This window comes from Balaenoptera borealis (genome assembly GCF_965194805.1).
Source record: "Balaenoptera borealis genome assembly, chromosome: 4".
Lineage (NCBI taxonomy): Eukaryota > Metazoa > Chordata > Mammalia > Artiodactyla > Balaenopteridae > Balaenoptera > Balaenoptera borealis.
In genome coordinates this window covers 86,323,367-86,350,175 of record NC_138861.1, presented here as the reverse complement: position 1 = coordinate 86,350,175, position 26,809 = coordinate 86,323,367, and the positions used below count along the sequence as shown (strand labels likewise).

General features: G+C 37.4%; 1 protein-coding gene across 1 annotated transcript in view; it reads right to left on the bottom strand.

Moving 5' to 3' along the window:
* Window positions 1-26,578, bottom strand: part of SMIM14 (small integral membrane protein 14) — a 63,082-nt gene extending 36,504 nt beyond the window's left edge. Inside the window, exons 1-2 of the mRNA XM_082390815.1 lie at window positions 26,298-26,578; window positions 970-1,079 (exon numbers count right to left, since the gene is read on the bottom strand). Of these exons, the coding sequence (XP_082246941.1) occupies window positions 970-1,044 (75 nt within the window). The 5' untranslated portion in view covers window positions 1,045-1,079; window positions 26,298-26,578. The remainder of the gene's footprint in view (window positions 1-969; window positions 1,080-26,297) is intronic.
* Window positions 26,579-26,809: the final 231 nt, after the last annotated feature.

Genomic DNA, 26,809 nt, shown 5'->3' with positions numbered 1-26,809 from the left:
TATACAGTTGACCCTTGAACAACGAAGGGGTTAGGGACGCTAACCCGCCATACAGTTGAAAATCCACATGTAACTTATAGTCAGCCCTCAGTATACGCAATTCCTCCAAATATGCAGTTCTACATCCTTGGATTCAACCAACTGTGGATGGTGTAGTACTGCAGTATTTACTATTGAAAAAAAATCCATATGTAAGTGGACCCTCAGAGTTCAAACCTACGCTGTTCAAGGGTCAATTGTACTTTATTGTTAATAATGGTCAAATTTTTCCTTTGTATATAAAAAGTATAAAGTATAGTACATAAACAGACCTGTATTTAAGCTTTAAAAGTCTCTAAAAACCTACAGTTGAAATCTCACTACACTCAAAGCCTGTTGTTCAGAAATCTGCCTCTGTCAAGTAATTGATTTGGATCTGGAAATAAACTATATAGAGATTTTTATGGTCATGCCATTTGTTGGAGTAGGATTTGAACTATATCATAAGAGGAAGTGTGACTTCATAGCAGTTTATCAGGTAAACAAGCTCCGTATAGCCAAAAATTATATGCATTAATACAGAACAGAGGACTTCCCTGGCGGTCCAGTGGTTAAGACTCCGCGCTTCAATGCAGGGAGCGTCGGTTCGATCCCCGGTCAGGGAACTAAGATCCCACATGCCACATGGTGTGGCCAAAAAAAAAAAATACAGAACAGAAAAGTCTCTACACATGTGTGTTTCCCACCCATGATGGTGAATTTCGCCAACAAAAATCTACCATAAATAAAGACAGCAATCTGTTTTTATATCTAATAAAAGAACTGCTGGCAAGCATTTTAACCATTATGACTTAAACCACTGTGGAATTTCAATTATGAAATAATTTTTAGTGCCCATCAGATGAAAATCTTCCAATAAACAACATGCTCCCAAAAACAAGACAGAGTGGTACAGTTCAGTTCTGAATAGGACTGTCCTGTTCATCTCACCAGATTGATCAGCCTTCTCATCGCATGTTCATGAGAGCAAACACATTCACAGGGATCGAATCCACCTTCTGCCATGATTACCCAGCTTGATTTATCTTGACTGTTTAAATCTAGGAGGAAGGAAAAAATATCATAAGACTACTATTCAGAGTTACTCTTTCTCTTGAACTATGAAGAATTCATGTATGTATAGATTCATAATAGTTTTCTTAAACTAAGTATAGTTCATATTTATTGACTTAAATCTATGAATTTATTACTAATCTTATATGAATTATGAATCTATACAAATGATTGGCTACCACTTTACCATCAGACTGATTTCCTGTAAATGCAAATGTATTCAGATACTCTATACTGGCCCCATCTGTGAAGCTGATGATACTAGAGCCCTACTCTGCTTAATTACCAAATCCTTTAACTTTGTTAGCCCCAGTACTGCTATGGACTGAATATGTCCCTGCTAAAATTCATATGTTGAAGCCTTAATCCCCAAGGGGGATGGTATTTGGAGGTAGGGCCTTTGGGAGGTAATGAGGTCATGAGAGTGGAGCCCTGATAAATGTGATTAGTGCCCTTAAAGAAGAGACTGATATCTCTCTCTCTTCAACATGTGAAGATACAGCAAGAAGGCATCCATCTACAAAGTAGGAAGAGATTCCTCACCAGACACTGAATCTGCCAACACCTTGATCACAGGCCTCCCAGAATCCAGAACTGTGAGAAATAAATATTTGTTGTTTAAGCCAGAGGTCCCCAACCCCCCCGGGCTGCAGACGGCTATTGGTCCACGGCCTGTTAGGAACCAGGCCGCCTGGCAGGAGGTGAGTGGCCGGTGAGTGAGCTAAGCTTCATCTGCCGCTCCCCATGGCTCACATCACCGCCTGAACCATCCCTCCCCACCCCCCGTGGAAAAATTATCTTCCGTGAAATTGGTCCCTGGTGCAAAAAGGTTGGGGACCGATGGTTTAGGCCACACAGTCTGTGCTATTTTACTATAACAGCCTAAGCTGACTATGGCAACTTTGCAGCCTTTATCCTACCAAGAAAGCCCTCTAAAAGGAAAAAATGAGTTATCTAAAATGATACCAATGTGCGGGGCAGGAGGGGCATGAATTAACATGAATGAACATGATAAAAGCCAGGAAATAGCTGGGAAGATTTTGAAAAATAAGAGTAACAAGATGGAGTACTATAGATATTTAAGATGGAATAGGCAATCAATGGAACTCGTAATTTAACTTAAAAGACCTTCATTCATTCAAAAAATATTTAGCACCTGTGCTAGGCATTAGCAATATAAAAGTGAGCAAAAACTGATACAGTCCTTACCCTAAGGGTGTTCACATTCTAATAGTGGAGACAGATATTAATCTAAATATTTTAAAAATTATAAATGCAAACTTGTAAATGTTATAAAAGATAAATGGACCAAAAGACTGGAAAAAACAACACACAGAATGAGAGAAAATATTTGCAAATCATGTATCTGACAATGACTTAATGTCCAGACTACATAAAGAACCCCCTAACTCAATAACAAAAGCAACTCAATTTAAAAATGGACAAAGGGGGCTTCCCTGGTGGTGCAGTGGTTGAGAATCCGCCTGCCAATGCAGGGGACACGGGTTTGAGCCCCGGTCCAGGAAGATCCCACATGCCGCGGAGCAAGTAAGCCCGTGTGCTACAACTACTGAGCCTGTGAGCTCACAGTAAGCCTGTGAGCCACAACTACTGAAGCCCGCGCACCTAGAGCCCGTGATCCACAACAAGAAGCCACCACAATAAGAAGCCTGCGCACTGCATCGAAGAGTAGCCCCTGCTCGCCAAAACTAAAGAAAGCCCGCGCGCAGCAACGAAGACACAATGCGGGGCTTCCCTGGTAGCACAGTGGTTAAGAATCCGCCTGCCAATGCAGGGGACACAGGTTCAAGCCCTGTTCCAGGAAGATCCCACATGCCGTGGAGCAACTAAGCCCTTGCGCCACAACTACTGAGCCTGCACTTTAGAGCCCGTGAGCCACAACTACTGAGCTCATGCACCACAACTACTGAAGCCCGCACACCTAGAGCCCGTGTTCTGCAACAAGAGAAGCCACCGCAATGAGAAGCCTACGCACTGCAACAAACAGTAGTAGCCCCCACTCGCCGCAACTAGAGAAAGCCCGCGCGCAGCCTATGAAGACCCAACACAGCCATAAATAATTTAAAACAAAACAAAACAAAACACAATGAGATACCGCTTCACACCTATTAGGGTGACTTTAATTTTAAAAAAGGAAATAAATAATGTGGAGAAATTAGACACCTCCTAAATGGCCTTTCTGGAGAACAGTTTGATGGGTCCTGAAGTTAAGCGTAAGAATTATCAATGACCCAACAATTCCACTTCTAGGTATTTATCTCCAAAGATTTGAAAAGAGGGACTCAAACAGATACTTGTATGCTAAGTGTTCATAACAGCATTATTCACAATAGCCAAAAAGTAGAAACAACTCACATGTCCATTAACTGATGAATGGATAAACAAAATGCAGTATATACATACAATGGAATATTATTCAGTCATAAAAATTAATGAAGTTCTGATACACAGATGAGCCTTGAAAACATTATGCTAAGTGAAATAAGCAGACACAAAAGGACTCATATGATCCCACTTATATGAAATATCTAGAATAGGCAAATTCATATAGACAAAGTAGAACTGTGGTTGCCAGGACCTGGAGGAGAGCAGAATGGGGAGCTATTGCTTAATAAGTAATAACTTAAGAGTTTGGTGTGATAAAGTTTTAGAAACAGATAGTGGAGATAGTTGTACAATGCTGTGAATGTAATGCCACTAAATTACAGACTTTAAAAAATGGTTAAAATGGTGAAATTTATGTATGTTTTATCACAATAAAAAAAAAATCATTGTGGTTGCCCAGGACTGAGGGGCTTGAGGAGAAATGGGGAGTGACTGCTAATTGGTACAGGCTTTCTTCTCTAGTGAAGAAAGTGTTCTAAAATTGATTATGGTGATGGTCACACAACGCCATGAATGTACTAAAAACCACTGTACACTTTAAACGGTGCACTGTGTGGTATGTGAATATCTCAATAAAGCTGTTACTTTAAAAAAAAAAAAAGATAAAAGGTGCCTGTAGAGTATATACAGGTTCTAAACTTATCTAGGGAGTTAGGAAGATTTTACTAAAGAAGTTAATGCTGAGTTGAAAGTGGAAGGATGCACTGGAACACAATAGGGTAAGGTGGAAGCGGAAGGTATGGGGATCTAGGGCTGGAGGCATTCTAGACACAAAGTAAAGAGCAGTGCAAGACCCTGTAGTGAGTAAGAGTATAACCTGATGAAGGAACTGAAAGAAAGCCCCGACGTGCTGGAATTCACACAGCAATCCAGACAACAAGAAGAGTGGTCTGAAATGAGACCAGAGAGGTCAATGGGCCAGGCCACACAGAGCTTTCCAGGCGATGTTCAAGATTAGGGCTTCATCCAAAGATCAATGTGAAGTCCATAAGGGTTTAATGCCTGTGTGTTTTTAAAAGATCACCTTGGTTGCACTATGGAAAACTGCCAGTAAAGAAGCTAAAGTCAACGTAGGGAGCCTAGTCAAAATGCTCCTTCAATAGGTCAGTGATGATGACGTCCATTATAGAAATTTATAGGTTGAGGACAGCACATCAGATCACTGGGGGGGAAGACAAGTTATTCCATAAATGGTACTGGGGAAAGCTGACTCCTTACTCTCATTCCTTATACCAAAACAAATTCTAGATGTATGAGTGATTTTTTTAAATGAGGCCACACACAGAAATAGTCAACTAGAGCAATGGATCAGAAAAGAATGCTGACAAACTGACCCCATGATTTTACCAGAATGTAGAATGTGTAAATGTGCTGTTTTTAGTTATTTATTTTTAGAATATTTACAAGTTATTCTTCAAATATTTACTATTGTTATATCTATATACATATGTCTTAGATTTATTTTTTATAACAACTTCTTTGAGATAAATCACATACTATACAGTTCAGACACTGAAAGTGTACTATTCAATATTTAGTATATTCACAGAACTGTGCAACCATCACCACAATTTTAGAACATTTCATCACTCCAAAACAAGACCTATACCCATTAGCAATCACTCCTCACTTCCCTCTCTTCCTCCCAGCCCTGGTTAACCACTAACCTGCTTTCCGTCTCCATGAATTTGCCTATTACAAACAATTCATATAAATGGAATCATACAATATATGTTCCTTTGTTATTTGAATCTTTTAAGCAAGAATTACTTATTTGTTATTTATGGACAAGAAAATTAAAGTCATTTATTCCAGAAAACATGAACTTCAAAGGACTACTGTGTTGTACATATGGCACAGGTGTAATAATCTGAAATATAGTTTTCTGTGAGAGATTACATATCCAAAGGTTTGATTTTATACATATTGTCACTCTGAAAAATTTCCTAGTTTACTGTCTGAAATTTCTTAGTAAAAATCAGAGCCAAAATCTTCAGCTGTGTTTCTAAAATGGTGCTATTTTAAACCATGGACTATTTAGAATTTAGAATATGATAAAGGTGCCATCTTAAACCATGAACTATTCAGAAATGGTGGAATAGTTGTCTGTTTTTTTAAATTAAAGTATGATGCATACAAAAGGACTGGAAGAAAATACATCAAACTTAATGAGTGGTTAGCTCTGGGGGAGAGAATATAATTTGCGGGACAGCCATTCATTTTGTCAATTTTTAAACATTTTTTATAACGACTATGTACTTATATATTAAAACTTTTAAAATATGGAAAAAATTTAACTAAAAAAGTCACAAATGTGTAACTACAAGAAGGCCACTGGGATACATGTAGAAGAACATAAATCCAAGAACCTATAAAGGATCAATAATTTTGACAGCCAAAAATGATATCCAGTTTCTACAAGCCAAAAATATACTGTAAAATAAAAAGACAAAGAACTTAAAAAAAAAAAACTTCAACACATATCAGCGTTAATTTCCTTAATTTACAGATAACTGAAAAATCAATATGAGAATGGCAATCTAACAGAAAAAAAGGAGCAAAGAGCATGTTCACAGGAAAACGGAGCCAATAAGCAAATACAAAATGGAAGAAGTGCAAATCGAAACATCACTTTTATCAGAAAATTGGAAAATTTATGTAGAAAACTTAGATATCCATATCAAAATAAGCATGCAAAATTTCTGTATAAGAATGGTCACTGCAACACTTTTTATAAGAGCAAAAAATGGTAATTCTAAGTGTTTATTTATGTAGCTCTAATTAAATAAATAATAGTATGAGTACCTGAAATCCTATACAGCTGTTGAAAAGAATGAGTCAAATTTCTATGTGATGATTTGGGGAAACAGCCAAGATACACTGAGGTGAAATCTAGTTGCAGAATAGTCAGGGAAATCCTACTTCCCATCTAATATCTTCTTGCCTGACTTAAGGGCAGGTGGGATTGGAAGGGGAAGGAAGTGGAGTTGCAGGTAACCTAAGCTGGAGAGTTTTACTCTCCAGAAGGTAGGAAATGCCAAACACAAACTCTGACTACTTCACAGTTTTGTCTGAGGCCACTCTGTGTCCACACTTTTAATTGATTAGCCTTCATGTTAGACAACTGACTGTATGTACATATTCAACACAGAAAACCCTGAAAAAATATATAATCTACCCTTATATGTAGATAAAGTTCACCCCTGAAAGTCTTTCTCAATTGTTTTTTCAAACTGTCCATAAGGAAACAAGGGCTCAGACTGTGCTGGGTGTGGACATATGCAAGTGTCCACTTACAAATACTGGTCCTTCCTCCCTCTCAGTGCCTTGCCAGTCCAATAAAATGTTGGTTGAAATTAAAAGATACAGTCCTAAGTTTTTTTAAAATAAAATTCAAGTACTAAAATGCCCAATGTCTATCCAGTTCTATAGCCCCTGAACACAGAAATACAAAGTACTAGCAAACCGACTTTTATAAAGGGAGACTTGTTTTTATCACCCATAAAAATTGTAAAACAGCTATTTTAAGTCTCTTTTTAATCCATTTGACTTACAAAATTAGATTCCACCACCACCATCACCACCCCCACCCAAAAAAACACAGCTTGGGGGCAGGAACCTATTTTAGTCATCACTCTGTCTCTAAACACCTCCCTCATTGCTTAAGCCATAGCAATGAATAAATATTTTTGAATATTGGACAATGTTTATTTTCTCTGTATCTATATATGCCAGGGACATGTATATCAGCTAGAATTTAAAGTATCTGTTGGTCTTAATTAACCTCCAGTAAAATGAGAAAACGCATTTATAAACAGGACATTGCTCAATAGTGCTATGCTTCTGCGGAACTTTCTGCATGTAAACTTGAGCTGTTTTAAGTACTATACAGTTTTCAGTTAATAGTTTCCACTTTAAAATTACTTTTTAAAAAAACAGAATGGAAACAGTCCTCTTTTGGCTAGGACCTCAGAGCAAGTGTCAATGCACACCACCAGCTAAGCACTAGAGCAAAAAACTCACCCAATCCCACCCCACATTTAAATCCCTTGGTGTCCAAAGACATTAAGAAGCTGCTCTATCCTGAGTAAGACAAAACTGGGTTACTGAGTCAGAATTCTGGTAAATCAGCCTAGAAGAGGCATTTGATAGAAAGTAACTTAAAACAATGCTTTTGCTTTTCATGTTTCAGAGGAGTTATTCACCTCCTCGATATATATCCCTAATGTGAGAACAATGCTAAATAATGTCAAAGACATGGGTCTGACCCTCGACGACAACCAGCTTTACTCCAATTGGTCACAAAAGGCCTAAGTCATAAAAATAATAAAAGTGCACTGAAAAAGTTCAAAATAATCCTGGAGAGGAGAGAGGGAAGTAAATACCGGCATAGAAGAAATAAAACTGGCCATGAGTTGATAATTATTGAAGTTGAGTGATAGGTACCGGAGAGCTTTTATACATTTCTACTTTTTTCTATTTTAAGATTTTCCATAATAAGTATTTAACTTATCAGTATTTTCCCAGTATAATGAATATTTGTGATAGCAATCTGACTCTGGGCGTAGATTAAGCAACAGTTTATAGATGACTTTCTATGCAGCATAAAGGACAAAATACATCTAAAGCTCTCAAACCATCCACTCCTAAACAACTCTTAGCACAGGAAAGCAGTAAAATAATCCACTCTGTATCTTGGGAGGGCAAATGCAATTAATTCCCCATATCCCTCAGATCCAGGTCATTTCTTCCTTCAACTACAACTAACAAACCTTTCCTGGTAGAGTTCAGCTGTAATTAGTCAGCTGAGTCATCCTGTTTCTGTATGTGCTGAAGGAATTTTCCAGTGCCGTTAACCAATTTATTATCTGCCGGTAGAACCTTAAACTCTCCAGCTCATGCTGGGTGGGTTTAACCTACCTTATTTCATCTTTGGGGAGTCAAACTTAACTGCCTGTTTATAACTTTGGAAAAGGTGGAAGAGTAGATACTGTAGTTCTACTACTGTGTTTTCTAGGGTTATGCCATGGAACTGCATGCTTATTATATACAGGATTGATTCCTTGGGAAGTAAACTTCTCAAAAGTGGTTCTTGATTAGGCCAAATACTCTTAGTAGCAAATATTTGTAAAACAGCAACATTACCAGTGTTACATATTTAGTATCAGTGGTATCCCTAGAAGCACAGAGAGTAAAATGACGAATGCCAACCTCCCCATTCCTCTCTCCCCAATTCTACTCCCTTTCCCAAGAGGTATCATAGTTAACAGCCCAGTGCGAATACTTTCAGGTCTTTTTATATGTATTTATACCCATCATTTTGGTAGGTTTTATGAGATCATACTATACATGTTCTGCAACTTGTTTTTTTATAACATAAAAAGTCTTGGAGACCTTCCAATACATAAAGTTCTACTTCATTCTTTTTAATGGTTACATAATACTCCAAAACACAAACATACAATTTTAGCATTCCTTTAGTAGAGATAACTTAGGGCCTTTCCAACATTTTTGTTAACATAATGTTGCAACAAACATCTTTGTGCCCATATTTTTGTAGGACTAAGTACAAAAAAATGAAATCTCTAGGTCTAAGGGCATTCACAAAAAGCCTTTACCAATTTTAATTCTACCAACAGCACATAGTACATATCACTAATTGCATAGCATAGTAATTACAAACATTATTACTATCACTAATAGTATAATAATATATGGCTATAACGTTAAAAAAATTTTTTGCCAGAATGTCAGAGCCCCAAAATATGTCTCATTGCTTTTATTTTCTATCTAATGAGGCTGCACATCTTTTCAAGTTTATTGGCATCTGTATTTCTTCTTTTTCAAACTCTTTTTGTCTAGTTGATTTTAGGAGTTCTTTATATTATTATTAGTCCATTATGTCATAGCAAGATTGAGAACTTGTTATACATTATTTGCTTCCCTTTCTTCTCGATGGCTCCAAAGCCAGATTTATAAGGGCCTATTTTGACAAATTTTTCTATTTAAATATCTAGCAGACTATTAGCTAAAAAGTTAACAGAACTGCAAATCACAGAAAAATAGATCTAAAATCACAAGAGAGCAATTGGAAATAACATCCAATGACAATGTGAAATATTAATTGGAGAGTATTTTCATTTTCTTTAATGCTTTAACTTACTAACTTCTTCAAAGGACAAGCTAGAAGAACTGAAGGATAAACATAAACCCTGGATTTTTTTTTTTTTGACAATTTTACTTCAGCTCTTTTATCTTAGAGCTATTTGTTGTTGCCATAGGTGTTAAGGACTAACATGAAGTTTAAAAAAAGTCTTCCAGCCATTAAAGATTTAGGGGGGAAAACATTAATACATTTGTATGTGTGTGTGCAAGTTCATCTTGGTTCCTCTTACAGAAGTAAATATTTGGTTTGGGATATATCTTTGTAAGAAGCTGTTATCTCCTAAGTTTCTTTTTTAAAATAAATTATGCTTTTTTAAAAGAAAGTATTTTACAAATACCTAGGGGTAACAAAAATTCCCAAAATATAATAAAATGTCAACATAGGTTTCAAGATTATACAAGTAATTTTCAAATGGGTTGAAATGGGTTTTTTTTAACACACTGCAAAATAGTAAATATTTTTAAAGTACTTTTAACATAAAATGCTTGGGAGAATCAGTCATGAATTTTTAAAGCAAATAATCCTAGATTATTGCTAGATTATGCTAGATTAACCCACAATAGTTCGCACATTAATTTGGAATGGAACTACCATTATATGACTTTTACCTAAAATAGCCTTACTTGTTTACTTCTTGCTTTACCAAGAGCTAACAAATTTCCTTATCATATACGTAGGTAAATGTAACAGAAGGAGGAAAAAATTTTAAAAGAATACAACGGGACTATGAACGATGTGGTCATGAGATGTGAATAAAAGACAAAACCCTGAAGATGATTAAAAATGAAGGGCCAACAATTGCTGAGCCTGCGCGTCTGGAGCCTGTGCTCCGCAATGAGAGGCCGCAACAGTGAGAGGCCCGCGCACCGCGATGAAGGGTGGCCCCCACTTGCTGCAACTAGAGGAGGCCCTTGCACAGAAACGAAGACCCAACACAGCCATAAATAAATAAAATTAAAAAAAAAAAATAAAATGAAGGGCCAGTAAGCAAAATGGTAAATAAACCTCTTAAGTCTAAGAGACAAAAGAGTTAAAAGAGCCAAGAAAATCTCTAAAAAATATTTAAAATAGGTAAAGACCAACGGAAAAGATAATTCCCAAAAGAGGTGCTACAGCTAATTAACAAACATTTTAAAAGGTCACCCTAAGTAAATAAAATAAATGCAAATTAAAATGTAAACTTTTGGGACTTTCCTGGTGGTCCAGTCCAGTGGTTAAGATTCCATGCTCCCCATGCAAGGGGCCCAGGTTCGATCCCTGGTCAGGGAACTAAGATCCCATACCGCAACTAAGCCCACGAGCCACAACTACTATGCCCGTGTACTCCAGAGCCTGCGTGCCGCAACTAGAGAAGCCTGCTCGCCACAACAAAGAGCCTGTGCGCCACAGTGAAGACCCAGAGCAGCCAAAAATGAGTAAATTTAAAAAAAAATTCACTTCTAAAAAAAAATGTAAACTTTCACCTAAAAGAAAAACACCAAAAAAGTACCATGAAAATTCAGTCATACATTGCTAGTCCTACAGTTAACATCTACAACCCTTCAGGGATTTGGCAATATGTATCAAGAACTATAAAAACATTCTTATTAATGATGTTTGTTATCTGTGGTCTGCTTTAAAATACTCCCACAGAGGGAGGGGAAAGTAGAAGGAGGGAAAGGGACAAATCTTCCTTATAGAATTCCAATTAATATTAGTAGATTTATCACCCTCTAGGAGGTGAAGCTTAACCCTCACTCACCCTTGAACGTGGACTAGACTTAGTGACTCACTTCTAAAGAAAGAATTCAGAAGGAGAAGGTAACTTTATAGTAAAGAAACCTAGCAAACCCTATCTTAACCAAAAGATCAAGGTAAACATCATGTTGATATGTCATGTTGATATCACATACCCTTTGACATGATGTGATGAGAAGGGCATTTCACCTCTGTGGTATTCAAACTCAAATTGAGGGGAATTCTACCAAATATCTAGCCAATACTCCTCAAAACTGTCAAGGACATTAAAAAACCAAAACAACAACAAAAAACAAGGAAAGCCTACAAAACAGAGGAGACAAAGCAGACTACCACTACTTCCAGGTGATCCTAGAAAAGTCCTTATAAATGATAAAAAGAAATAGATTAGGACTTCCCTGGTGGTCCAGTGGTTAAGAGTCTGCGCTTCCAATGCAGGGGGCACCAGTTTGGGGAACTAGGATCCCACATGCAGCACAGCCCGCCAAAAAAAAAAAAAAAAAGATCAGCACTGACATTTTACTTAAGTTAGTAATACTGGGTAATGTACTATTTTTGTTTTTTTGTGTTTTGTTTTAGCCATGCCGCATGGGATGCAGGATCATAGTTCCCCGACCAGGGATCGAACCTGCGCCCTCTGCAGTGGAAGTGTGGAGTCTTAACCGCCGGACCACCAAGTCCTGGATAATGTACTATTAATTCCACAAACATTCATTGTTCTCCAGAAACTTTAGGGGATCGCCCTCGAAGAAATTCTACCAAGAAGTTTATAAATTAATTTTGATTAGAGGCAGAGTACTGTGTATTAGGCATTTGTTTTTCCATGCAAGCATTCAAAACAATAAAATGTCAGCTTATCGTCTACACATCTCAGATCCAATCCTCCCTAAAAAAAAAAAAAAAAAGTCAAAAAAAGACGAGCAATCAGTTCTAAGAACCCAGAAATACTGCAGCTTGATTTTTCCTTTATTTTTCTCAAGGTTGAATTATAAAAATATGTACCCTTATTTAACCTCCCTACTCTTGCCAACCTCTCATTTCCTCTTGTCTCCAGTAAGGGTTAGTTCCCTGCTCCAGCTTCCAAGAGCAATATAACTAAGGAATTCATATCCCTCATAAGAAATGAGTCAGAAACCCAGTATGCTCAACGTGAAATTCTTGTAGTTACGGGAAAAAAAGTATGTAAAATTACTATGTGTCTAGAATTTAAACCTAGGGAAGAAGTATTCTATATTAAATTGATTATACTTGGTTCTGTTAAGGTTATCAGATGTTTTTTCTTCTTGTTTTCCTAATTTTCTATACTATATTTCACTTTTTAAATCAAATCACATATTTACATATGGGTACATAAATCTGTACGTATATGTAAACATTTAGGTACACATGTAAACAAAAGATTCTATCCAAAAGAAATACTAAAGGTTGATGCCGAACTTCCTTGCATTAATAACTCACAGATAAATTTTCTTCTATGGATGCTTGCAAATGGTTTAAAACCATAAGAATTTAGTATTAAAAAATAATTATATAACTGGTTGCCTCTTGAAGAGGGCCTAAGCATTTAGGGGACAGAAGTAGTAAAGAAACTTTTCACTGTATACTGCTTTGTGTCTTCTGAATTACTCAAAAAATATTAACTTTTAAAAAGAATAACCTTAGAGTAAGCGTCTTGTTCTTCCCGTACCAGAACCATTAGCTCTAGGGACAAATAATTACATTTCAATTTTTCTCTTGAACTGAACATGCTAAATTATCTTAACCCTCTATCTGACCTTCCATCATCACTGAATTTCTTGGTTAGAATTAATATATAAAAAAAGGTATTCTAAACTCTGTAAGTGAATGTGTTACAAAATAAACCAAATCCCATTATCAGTGAGAAATGACCAAGTATATAAATAGACCATACAATGGATACTTCTAAAGTCAACCTTTGCCCTAAATCTGAGGTAATAATTCTTTGTAAAATCAGTTTTCAATGTTTTACCTTTCCCTTCCTCTACTCATTCTCTGGTGGAAGCTTTAACAATTAAGAGAATCAAAATACTGAGACAACAGAGTATATATCACAAACTACTAATGTTGGTATAATGTTTTGGTAATGTTTGGTAAATTGAGTTTAAAATAAAAGCAAATGGGAATTCATTTTTAAATTCATTTTAAAGATACACATAAAACAAGGAAAATAAAAGAAAACAGATGAAGATGAGACTAGTTTTCTTTCAGGTTTTTTCCCAAGGCACATTCAGAATCAAAGATGTCTGGATACACACTATAGCTGGAAGGCAGAAAAAAGAGGGTGGAGGGAGGAGAGAGAGAAGAGGTAATATTACAACCCAGTAAATAGGAAATCAATTCTTTTTTCTAGAATTTTCTGAACATACCAACCATATATATATTTATATATCAAAACTTGAATTACAAATAAATGAGGACGGGATCAACATTTTAATAAATGGTCCCTAGGAAAATCTGCTAGCAATTAAGAAGGAAAAAAGCCATCAGCAATTCCAGAAGACAATTTAGGTGAATATTTATTTGAACTCTAGTGGAAGAATTTCCTAAAGATACACACAATGAAAAATATCAACAAACTTACAACATAAAAATGTGTGCATAAAAAAATTCTCAAATACAATTAAAAGAGCCAAAGAATTAAAAAAAAAACCACATATTCCATTAATACGACAAGCAAAGACATCTTAATAACATGGAGCACATACAAACAGATCCTTAAAGTGGAGACTGCATTTGAGATCACAAGCTATAACTTTTATGGCAATATGAATCCAGAAGTCAAAAAATGTTCATGTCCTGTGAATAATTCCACTTCTAAGGTTCTATCATTTTAAAAAAATCTGAGGGACTTCCCTGGCAGTCCAGTGGTTAAGACTCACACTTCCACTGCAGCGGGTGCGGGTTCGATCCCTGGTCAGGGAACTAAGATCCCGCATGCTGTGCGGCACGACCAAAAAATCAAAAAAATTTTTAAATCTGAAATACAAAGATTTATGTACTAACATGGTTATCATAGCTTTATCACAGTGAAAAATTGGGACAATCTAAATTTCTGGCTAAAAGGAAATATTTAAATTATGATACATACTGTGAAGTATTATGCAGCCAAATGTTTCATTTTCTTTCATAATGACATGGGGAAATAAACACAAAAGTATATTAAATAGGATATAAAAATAAGCAAAGCACATGCACATATTTAAAAAACACAAAAAAAACCACACTCAAAAAAGTTGAAAGAAAACATACCAAAACTATCATTGGGTATCTCTGGGTGACAGGATTTTAGTTTTCATTTTGTATATTTTATCTTTCAATATCATATAATGATCATATATTAACTCTTGTAAATCAGGAAAAATGTTGGATGCAGCAAAACTAAGGAAAACTAACTCAGATTTTTCAATAACTAAGTGGTAAAAAGTAAATAAACCAAACTTTTAAGAGATGGCAGGGATACGCTTACAGTTGAAGAAATTTAAGAGATTAACAATCAAATGCCACGTAGAGACCTTGTCTGAACCCTGATTCAAACTAACCTAGCAAAAGGACAATTATGAAACAACCAGGAACTTTGAACACTGACTGGATTAAATGTCATTTAGGAATTACTAATTTTTTTTTTTAACATAACTACAAAGTCAATTGACACATCTGAAAAGAGTCATTATCTCTGAGAGATCTCACTACGTATTTCCAGTTAAAAGAGATTTTATGCCTGGAATCCAGTTGAAAATAATCGTCCAAAGGAGGAGATATGGATGAAATAAAACAGCCATAAGCTGAATAACTGTTGAAGCCAGTTGATGGGTAAATACGGATGCATGATACTATTCTACCTTTTAGTACCAAAAATTTCAAACATACCTAAGTTTTTTAGAAATACATTTTTATAGACAAACAAAACAAAAACTCTTCTTCCTCCCCACGCAAACACAGGGCTCTTCTTGAGAAAGTAGGGATAACCAAACTTGACTCAAGGTCAGAGGATGAAAACTATCTTTCTACCGTAATTTTAAGAAGGTGATTTATGATAAAATCACTCTTCCAAGTAGCCAAATCTTTACAGTGATCAAGAACAGTATCAAAACTCTTCCCATTTAAAAATTAAAAACAGGGACTTCCCTGGTGATGCAGCGGTTAGGACTTCGCCTTCCAGTGCAGGGGGCAGTGCGGGTTGGATCCCTGGTCGGGGAGCTACGATCCCACATGCCTCACGGGCAAAAAACCAAAACATCAAACAGAAGCAATATTGTAACAAAATTTAATGAAGACTTTAAAAATGGTCCACATCAAAGACAAAAATCTTAAAAAATAATAAAAAATAAAAACCCAGAGCAAGGGCAAAATACACAGTAATAATTTAGAATGCATGCAATTTGTTTTTGTAAGACAGAAAATAGAGATGCTAGTCAGTGAAATGGGGAACTCAGAAGAAGCATTCTATGCATTTTTATCTAAAAAGCATCAATGCTATTGATTAAAGCTCCAAAGTTATAAAACCAAGAAAGTGAAACATACGTGCCAGAAACTGCTGGAACTGCCCCCCAGACATTCAGGGAGACTACACTTGAGTTTGCTGTCTATTTTTAACCTTATTCCCAATTATATCAAAGGGGTAATTACTCACCTCTAAAAAATATATTTTTTCTATAAATAGCTTTCTGATCCCAAGTTTTTACCCAGTAGCCAATTAGAAAACGGATTAACCAAATGAGCAGAGCTATCCCAAAACTCTGGCTACCTTTCATATTAAACAGGGAGAACAAAATATTTGCCTATCAATTTCAGTAATACTATCATTACTGTACTATGTACTAATATGCTATAATTAGTTGTTGGGATTACTTTTATCAAATGACTCAACATCTCAATGCAATAAGGTGTTCAAATTCACTCATATACAATACTTTTTTGTAACATATTCATTTGCTTTATTCTTTTTATCAGAAATGGATCTCAATCAAACATAGCCATACCTAATAATAGTTTATATTTGCCTGTAGCTTTCTAACTACTTTCATATCTTGACAACAGCCCTTCCAACAAAGTCAAAGCAGGAAAATTATCCGTTTTAAAATGAGGAAAATAGGTTCAGATAAGCTAGCAATTTTACCATGATCACACATCCATCCAGTATGAGCCAGATCTTGGACAGGAAGTCGCAACGTAAATTCCTGACAAAGACTCATTCCGCATCTGTCAGATATGACCAATCATGCTAGTTATACTTGTTTCACTCTTTTAAACACAACTTTAGAGCAGTACAGAAATGAGATAACCATCAACTAACTTCCTAATACTTCTTACTAGTGACATACTTTTCTCTTAAACTACATTTGCATCTCTGTCTGATTCTCTGATGGGAAGAGGGCAAGGAAAGGATGCAGACTCAAGTTCAAATCAGTCAACTGTTATTTGTTAAAAACCGCTAAAGCTATGCCTGGGAAGTTAAAGTCATTTTAAAATTTTAAATGTTGAAATAAACCCCATTGTGTACCTTAAATACCATAATTCTCCATGCTTAGTAGTTAAGACTTCCTGAATTCTATCATGACAAACTTTTATTTTTATTTATTTTTTTAATTTTTATTTATTTATTTTTTTAGCTGCTTTGGGTCTTTGTTGCTGCACGCAGGCTTTCTCTAGCTGCAGCAAACGGGCTACTCTTCGTTGCAGTGCACGGGCTTCTCACTGCAGTGGCTTCTCTTGCTGTGGAGCACAGGCTCTAGGCACGCGGGCTTCAGTAGCTGCGGCGCGTGGGCTCAGTAGTTGTGGCTTGCGGGCTCTAGAGCGCAGGCTCAGTGGTTGTGGCGCACGGGCTTAGTTGCTCCGTGGCATGTGGGATCTTCCCGGACCAGGGCTCGAACCCGTGTCCCCTGCATTGGCAGGCGAATTCTTAACCACTGCGCCACCAGGGAAGTCCCTATCATGACAAACTTTTAAAATTCACATTAATAGCCAAGCAATTACAGTTACAAATTCCTTATAATACTCCCAAATTGATCCAATAGGGTGACCCTATATTGTTTGTAAACAAAGAATGTTGCCTACCATTCCAGTTCTATAAGGATCAAATCATTAGCCACAACCATTGCTGACCTATCAGTACACACTGAAAGAATTCAGGATGAAGCATTCTGTGTTTTGGATTTATGGGCCCCTAGATAGTCAAAAATGCATATCTAAGGAAGAATTCCAATGACCCCAGATTCTTGCATCTTCCCATGCACAGAAAAGCACTAAAATTGAGATATCTGATCCTTGCAACTAGCAGTAACCTTTCACCTGACTGCATATATATATATATATATACATACATACACACACACACACACACACACACACACACACACACACACACACACACCAGCTCCTCCCTTACCTCGTTGGAACGGCTTCTCAGAGCTACCTGAGAGGCTGTCTCCCATGCTATAGTCCTCAGTAAGACACTGAATAAACTCAACTCACAGCTCTTACGTTGTACATGTTTTTCAAGTCAACAGGCCCATCTAGAATTAGCTAGTTACAAGAGAAAACTACAATAAAAACCACCTCTGAAAATCTTACCATAAAACATTTTTACAGGATAACAAAAAGCTTAAAGATACTCTTTCAGGGGGCATACTATTCCAAAGGAAGAGACTAGAGCAGGCTAGAAAGAAGGACAACAAAATGTTCATTTTTCATAGAATGGAATGGGAATTACAGAAGAAACAAGGTCAGTATGACCAGGAGGCCTGTGTAAGACATCACTGTATAGATAAGGTACAGAATAGAGGATGCTAAGTCTTTATTTATATTCAACAAACCAAAACTTTACAAGTGTTACTCTTAAAACTCTGGGGATGCACCAGTTCTCATCCACTCATTTAAAGAGGAAAGAACTGAGGCCCAGAGAGTGTCAGTGACTCACCCAAAGTCACGCAGTAGAGGTGGGCTTCAAACCCATGTCTTCTCTCATTTCTCCTTTCCTGAAAAGGATATATCTAACAAGTCCCCAGGGGACTAGGTAACTAGCAGAAGAGTTCAGAGGAGGATACAGAAGAAATAAAAGGCATGCCCCACCTCCAAGAGCTTGCAATCAAGTTAATTATTAATTATAATTCATTCATATAATAATATAATCACATACCAGTACATAATTAATGGCCAAAATAAATGTCACAAATGACTTCTGTGATAATCTCTCTGGAGAAAGATCAAAAGGAGAACTACTTAACTAACTTAACTTCTATCCCATTTTTATTAAAAGCTGAACTCTTCAAGATTATTTAGAATTTCCTTACCTCCTTAATTCCTTGACGTCTCTGCAGAACAGGACTCTGTTAAAGGTCCACCCCAGGGCTGCCACCACTTTTCTGGAAATTCCCCATTAATGTGACCCTATTTTCCTACATCTTAGACATTACCTTTACTTTCCTCTGCGACCCTTTTTTCCCTTACCTGTATTTGATTGTATTCTAGGAATCACCTTAGGCAACACTTGTTAAAAACAGCATGGGATAGCAGAAAGAATATATCTCAGATAAATGACTTAAGTTATGGCACTACTGAGAAATGGATAAATTAGCCTCTCTGTGACTTCAGATTATCTATAAAACAAGAGTGATAATTGAAACTATTCATTTTAAAGGGTTGTTCATCAAGTGAGAATTTGTAAGAGTGCTTTATAAACTGTAAAATGCTCTGAGCCAATAACTCTTAAGCCCTTAGATTTGAAATGTATCTTCAACCTTCAGCCCAAGTTCTCTGTATACTGCTTTGGGGTGTTTGTATTCTCCTGGGGCTCAGCTATCACTCTTCTGCATAAAAGCAAAAGGGAAGAAAGAAGTCTTCTGTTCTGAACATTTGTCCCTCACCTACAAATTTCCTGTCCTTCCCTAGCTGTTCTTTGCTCTTAAACAATCTCATAGATTCTCTCAAGATCCAGGGGTAAAATTTATTATAAATGATCAAACAAAGGAAAACTTTCCAACTGAATCATTTTTGTTTATATTCAATATCTTAACCCAAAGTTTCATATTCTAAAAGTTTTTCTGAAATTTCTACTCGAGTACTACTTAGTCATATTCTGAATAAAAATTTTTAAACTCAGGAAAAAAGGCTGTGTTTCATAAGTTAGAAACAGAAAAATTCAACAGATGATATAAAAATTCCATATTCTGTGACCCCAAGTCATAGTGGATATAAATTACTTACAAATGTTAAAAAACCAGCTTTCAATAGCTGTATTACAAAATACTAGTATGTTCTGAAATTCTGAGGTATATCACAAGTGATGTTACAAATCTGTGAATGATTTACACCATTCAAATAAGCTAGAGCAGAATCAAGACTTTTTCTCATTATCACTCCCATTCACTTCCTTGCCTATATGATTTTTGGAAGCAGAAAGGAGTTATGGCTACTGCTCTCCCAACTCAGGTAACTCACAGCTTCTCTCACCCATGCTATAGCCTAGATGACATATCTGCACGTAGATGCACGTCAATGCCATTCATGATGACAGGAAAAACGCTTAGAACCTCTGTGATAAAGAAAGCAATGTTACTTAAAAAAATGAAACTTGAGTAAGCACCACAGAAAAAAAAGTCTTCTAAATTTCAAGCAAGTCAGTTTCTTCTACATTACCTTTGCCCAGAGTACAAAGCAACGAAATACATAGTATATGAAAAAATTAGTCTGTGTTTTAAAAGTATAAGCTACAACAAGATAGCAACCAGAACACTGTCCTCCAAGTCTTCGTTTATGAAGAAGATGCTTACTATATCCCTAACTTGATTTGAAGCATCTTTATTAGCTGTTAAAATTTGAAAGTGCTGCACCTGTAATACTTGTCAATGAGTGCAGTCGAGCAAAACCCAGCTTTATTCTGTATTTTTACAAAACTGAGACTCACATCTGTTCTTTAACCTAAATTTTAAAAAGGAAATGAAAAGTCAATATGAAAATAAGCAACAAGGTAACTTTCTTCAAAACAAAAGCAATGAAGTTTAAAATGTTATAAACAAAATATAAGCCCTACTACACACCTAAAAATTGGTTTTAGTATAGAAAAATATACACTTTTCCAAGGAGTTAAACTTTTTTTTTAAATTTTGAAAGCAATCACATTTAATTTTAAAATTCAAATACAGAAAGTTGAAAAAAAAAAAAGCAAAAGTAAAAGGTACTCTCTTCTCCTCAGAGGCAACCTCTATTAAAAACTCTCATGTAAATTTTCTCGGACTGCAAGTATATGTATGCTATAAATACTTGCTGAACTATGATTGAATCACATTTCAAATCATTTAAATATCATAATTATGACTTTTTAAATAATTAGACTGGTTGGTTGACTATTTAAAGCCATGGTTCACCACCACATTATTTATAATGGTGAAAACTGGAAACTACATTCATGTCCAACATAAAATGAAAACTTCGAGTAAACCAGTTTATTCAAAATATCTTATAAAATGCAGCCAGTTAAAATCAAGTTTAGAAATTTTCTAAGGTCACAGTAAAGAGCTCACTATGTTAACCCCCTCCATGACCCCCGAAAAAGAATACAAGCTTATGTGAGTATTACATCTCATTTGTACCAAAGATGAATTTAAAAAGACTGGAAGGAAATACATGTACAGAGATGACTTCTGAATGACAGGATTATAGCTTTTGTTGTTGGCTTTATATATTACTATCCTTTGCAGCTTTTCAGTAACAAGCATGTCTTGTGTTTAAAAAAAAAAAAAAGAGGGACTACTAGAAATGCATATCCAATTTAGGTTTAAATAGAACAAAACAATTCATGATCGCAGTTCTATTAGCATATTCTGACAGCCAGAACAAGTAGGTTTACTTGTTATAACTTCCATGATTCTGTAAGACAAAAAGACTGGTCAACACTGTTGTAATATAAAGTATATGAATTTTAGGTCAAAGAGAATTGGGTTTGAATCCCAACACTTCCAGTGGCTTTTCCTTGGGCAACTTACCTAACCAGAGCCTGTTTCCTCCAGTGTAAATTAGGGGTAACAATATCTGACTTGGAAGGCCGATGTGTAAGCTAAACATAAAGTATGTAAAGAAAGTAGAGGCTGGCATATATACTCCATGAATAGTAAATACCATTGTTATTGATATTTAGACAGGTAACTTTTTTAAAATTTCAGACTCAAATAATTTTCAGCCCTCTTTTAAAATGCCTTTGAAGTGCCCAAGCTTTTCTTTACCTAAATTAGGATCTACTGACATATGCCCAACCATTTCAGATGATTAGCACTTTTTGTATGGGCCAAAATATGAATATGCACATAAACACACACCAAAAGAATACCTTTACTCACAAACCTGTAGTAGTATTTGTCTAAGAAGTTTTACAATCTTAAAAAAATCCTAATATAAGCCACAATGTAACAGTCGGGAGTCTTTAATTTTCTTCAAAGTCTTTACAACTCGTATACTAATATATCACTATTAATTATCAATTTAGACAATTTAGTGTCTTTTATTGAAGTTTTTGTTCTAAGTCTTATTACATTATATGGGAAAAGATTATTACAAATACTGTACTTCCTTTTAGCATTGTACTGCTTTTTACAGATACAGGTAAAGTTGCGATTTTTCTTCATTTATTTATTCCATCAGCAAGCCTACTGATTGCTTAATTGGTTCTCCCTGACCTCATGGGCCTCCCAATCGAATAGGCCAGAGAGCCACAGACAATTTACTGATAATATGGAAGGTGAAGTGATGGGAACCACAAAGGGCTCTTTACAGAATCCTGAGGTGGATTAGGATAGAGCTCTGCTAAAGGTCATGTATGACCTGAGCTTCGACAGATAAACATAGTTAGTCAGGCTTCAAAACTAGGAAGAGAGTAAAGACAACTGGTATTTCTCTGGATTAAATGCCCCAAATTAACGCATCAATCAATTCAATTTTTTTTTTTTTTTTTTTTTTACTCATTTGGAAAGAGGTCTTGCAGTGAGAAATCTATTCAGTTTATGATGATCCAATGGCTGTCCAAATATTAAAACACCCAAATCAATTTAAAAAATGTAGGAAGAATTCAAATGACTATACCAGCAGGTAAAAAGTGATAGATGGATTTCTGGTGTGTGGAATGCAAGGTAATGCATATGAAGGAGAAAATACTCCAAATTTACTTTAAACCTGGTAGGTTCTGAAAATTCAATACAACAAAGCAAGAAGACCTTTGCCGAATGTTTCTTGAGGTCATCTACCAGCTATGCAACCTCAGGCAAAAAGACCAACAGAACAATGGACTTCATTAAGGACACGACTGGAAACGGGACAGAAAACGTTACTTTGGCCTTAACAAAAACATGGCCTATCAAAACCAAAGTACTGTGTACAGTTCTAAACACTGTAGTTCAGAGGCAGTAGGGTACAGTGATTAAGAAAACAGATGTGGGATCAAATCCAGCTTCTGCTACTTACTATGTCTCAGTTCTTTGATTTGTAAAGTGGGAGCTGGAATGCCTACATCTGAATTGCTCTACAGTTAAATGAAAAACACGCTAAGAGTTTTTGGCATAGTACCTGACACAGAGTGTTCCCCAAAATGACAGCTATCATTACTACTATAAAGCAAGAAGAAATCTCCCAGAGAAAAGCCATTAAAATATTAACACATTCTCAAACTTTGACAAGCATTCAAATCACCTAAAGGGCTTGCTGAAAATTCAGATACCTGGGACCAATTCCTCACAGGGATTAATTCTATAGGTCTAAAGTAGAATGTGACTGTTCTCTGGCCCAAACATCAAGAACTATTGAAGTTGGAGAATCAAGGTAGAGCCCTACAAAAAGAAGCTGAAAATTAGGGTTTTTCCATAGAAAGAACTGGTTTAAAATAGACAGTACGTTCAAGAGTGATGCAGATGTGTTCAGGTTTATTCATTCAACCAACATGCGTTGAGCACCTACTTTGCAGTGAAAAGGACAGACAAGGTCCCCATCTTCCCAGAGTTTAACTTCTAGTATAGGAGACAGAATACAAAAAATAAGGAAATTCCAGACAGTGATGGAATAAAGAAAATAAGAGAGAACGGTGAGATAATTGTGGGGGCAATCTCCGTGAAAGGACAACAGCTGAACTGAGATCTGAATGACACGATGGAATCAGCCATGGGAAGATCTGGGAAAAGATCGGAAGCCACAGGGTACAGCAAGTACAAATGCCCTGAGGTAAGAACAAGCCTGGCAAGTTCCTGGGACAATGCTAGTGCCGCTGGAATGCAGGAAGAAACTGACGTGACCAGGCTCCTGGGTACTAATCTAGGCATTCGGATACAAGATAAGAGAGGAAGGCAGTGCCAAAACATGTACTGCCTGGCAAACCTTGGTAAAGAGTTTGGATTTCATTCCGAACATGATGAGAGGCTTTTCAACAAAGGCGTGACACAATCTGATTTACATTTTAAAGGATCCCTTAGGCTGTGGTAAGGGGAAAGCAAAAGTGGAAGCAGGGAGACCAGGAGGTTGCTGCAGTAGGCCAGGTGAGAGATGGTTTGCTGGCAAAGGTGGTAGCAGTAGGGATGGGAAGAAGTGGACAAATCTAGAATATATATTGAACACTATAATTTAAGGCAAATTTAGCTAAGTTTATGACTAACAGACCCCAATACGTAATTAGCATGTTTAGGATACTTTGTAGTGTGTACTTATCCTTTGAAGTTGAGGTGAAGGAGAAACTTTCTTCTCTTTTGGCACCACTGATAAAGCACTGGACTAATGGGCACACATCCAAGACTCAATGTTAATAAAGAACATTAAGTGTGTAAAGTAAAGTAAAATCTTTTAGGATCTTACTCCCAGAAGCCTGGACAGCGGGTCAGTATTTGGAGTATATAGCAGCTATGGAATACAACTAAACCTTTACCTGAATCAGATCACTAAATGAACAACAACTTTTTAAACTTCCATATTGTCATCTCAGGCTATTCTGTGCCTGCTCTCTCAAGAGTCTAACAAGCAAAGCCTTGTAACACAGTACATATTAATTTCGTAAATCTTACAATATCATCATAAGAGATTTGAAAGGAAATCTTTTAGAACCACGATTTTAATCACTATGGTGTGGCAAACATACAGTGAATATTCCCTAAAAGTTAAGGTCTACAAGTCCCTATCTGCAAAAATTTAAACTTTGTTACTCAAAAATGAAGTACTACTATGTGGAAAAGCAGGTTACAGAAAAGCATATGCAGTATGATACCATTTTTGTACAAAATACATAAATGCAAAAAAGTCTGGAAGGATATAAAACCACTGCTGACATTCTGGTGATCTCTGGATGGCAAGAATATTGATGACTTATTTTCTTCTTTTTTTTGCTTATCTGCTTTAATCAACATTTTCTCCAATTATCACAAATTATTTCATATAAACAAAAATATTCAGTTATAGGTTAGCATAAAAGGTAAAAAAAAAAAAAAAGAACTTCAAGAAAACATAATTTCGTTTGTGTGTAAATCAGCAGGATTCCAACTGTGGTGTTAAGAAAAAAAGATCCCGGTTCCACACACGGAAGGAAGAAATTCGTTAGGAAGAGGTCCATGTTATGCCACACAAGGACATACCCTTCAAGGGAGTAGTCTAAATTCCTAAGACCTGGATTTGATAAGTGACAATCAATTTAGCACATAGCTCTGTTTTTCTTTCCTGCCGTTTGCTAAAGAAACACCTCAATTAATGAGTTCTCTGCGGAAAAAAATTCTTTTTTAAAACTAAGTTAGGACAAAAGGTAGGTTTGGTCTTCCGGTCTCGTTCGTGCGGTGGAAAAGTGCGGAGAGCGGCAGGGCTCCAAGCAGGCTACACTAGAGGAATCTGCGTGGCCGGTCATCTAAAGTGGAAGGGAACACAAGCCTTCTGCAAGCTCCGCAGACGGGGCAGCGAGAACGCCTCCTAAGGGTCTCGAGACTACGTCTGAAAGGTCTTACGCCATCCAAGTTATTCTACGTACAGCTGCCAATGGTTTCTGACAATAACACAAAAACTGGAAGATCTCTTTAAACACAGGTATTACTATTACGTGCAGGAAGCTCATCCGACTTTATGCAAAGCCAAGACATTCTCACATCTTCGATTTTGCAAACTAGGACAACTGAAAACATCTTACTGATTCTCTACGGCTAACAAACATCATCTTGGCTAAAAAACACACAGAAACAGCCACTTTGGAAAACTGGCTTTAAATGGCAACATGACACTTCAGGTACTCTGATAACCAGTTTATCGCACTTTATCTGTTCCAATAAAGGGTGCTACCTCTTTACTGTCGGCTCTGGTTCCACTTACTGAACAAACAGAAAAATGGAATCCTTCAAATTCACAACACAGTAAGGGCTAAAAGCTCCCGCTTTCTGGACGGCAGCTTTCTAGTCTCATTAATCACAACAAAGGACGTATCCTAGTGACTTCATCAAACCTGGCAAAGGCTGAGGAACAGAGATAAATGATATAGCGTGAATTTCAAGGTTTGTGGGGTTTTCCTTCCAGCTTCAACTCTCTCTTCTTTTTACTCCATTATATGCCTCCACCCGAGTTTACTGCTTGCCCTAAAAATAAAACCATCCGTGGCTACCGTCCACTTCCCTGCCAAGTCCCGACTCTGGTTTCCTGCAGAGAAAGCCAATTTTCAGGCTCTCCGCCTCGCTCTTCGCCGGGGGACGCGGGCTCGGCAGCAGCGGGCTTCTCCAGGTGCAGAGTCGCCAGCCCGGCCGGGGACTCTCCGAGCCCGAGAAGAAGCCCCGCTCTGCCACAGCCGCCGCAGTCCGCCAGAGCCTGAGGAGCCACCAGGAAAAACCGGGGTGAGGGGAAGGTGGGCCGGCAAACGGCGGTGGGAGAAGGGGCAGACACTCACCCGCCCAGACAACAACCGATAGGGCGGGGAAGATGGGGGCCGTGACCAAGCCTCGGCAGAAAGACCGCCTGAAGCTTCCGGAACGCTGCAGCTGCTCCGGTCGTCGCTGCCGCCGCCGCTCTTGCCCGCTGCTTCCTCCCCTCCTCTGTTTTGATTCGACTGACCACGTCACTCTTAGCCACAAGACCCGGATCTGCCGGCTTCCGCGGGCGGCGGCGCAACAGATTACAGCGGCCCGAGACCCCCAGCAGCCGGCCGGCCGAGCATGCGCGCGCCCTGCGCCTGCCCAGTAGGTCCGGGTAGGCGGGGCGGGCGCGAGCGTCATGCAGTTCGTGCGGGCGTGGAGCGCGGGGGTTGTAGTTCCTGGTGGGAGGGGTGGAGCCGAGCGCTCCGCTGTGGAGAGGGAAGGCCACGCGTCTGTTGAAGTGGCCAGTGTGTCCTCTGTGTCGTCTGTCGTGGACACCGTCCTCTGCAGTGTGTCTCCCTTTGCCTAAGCTGATGGCTTTCCTCGG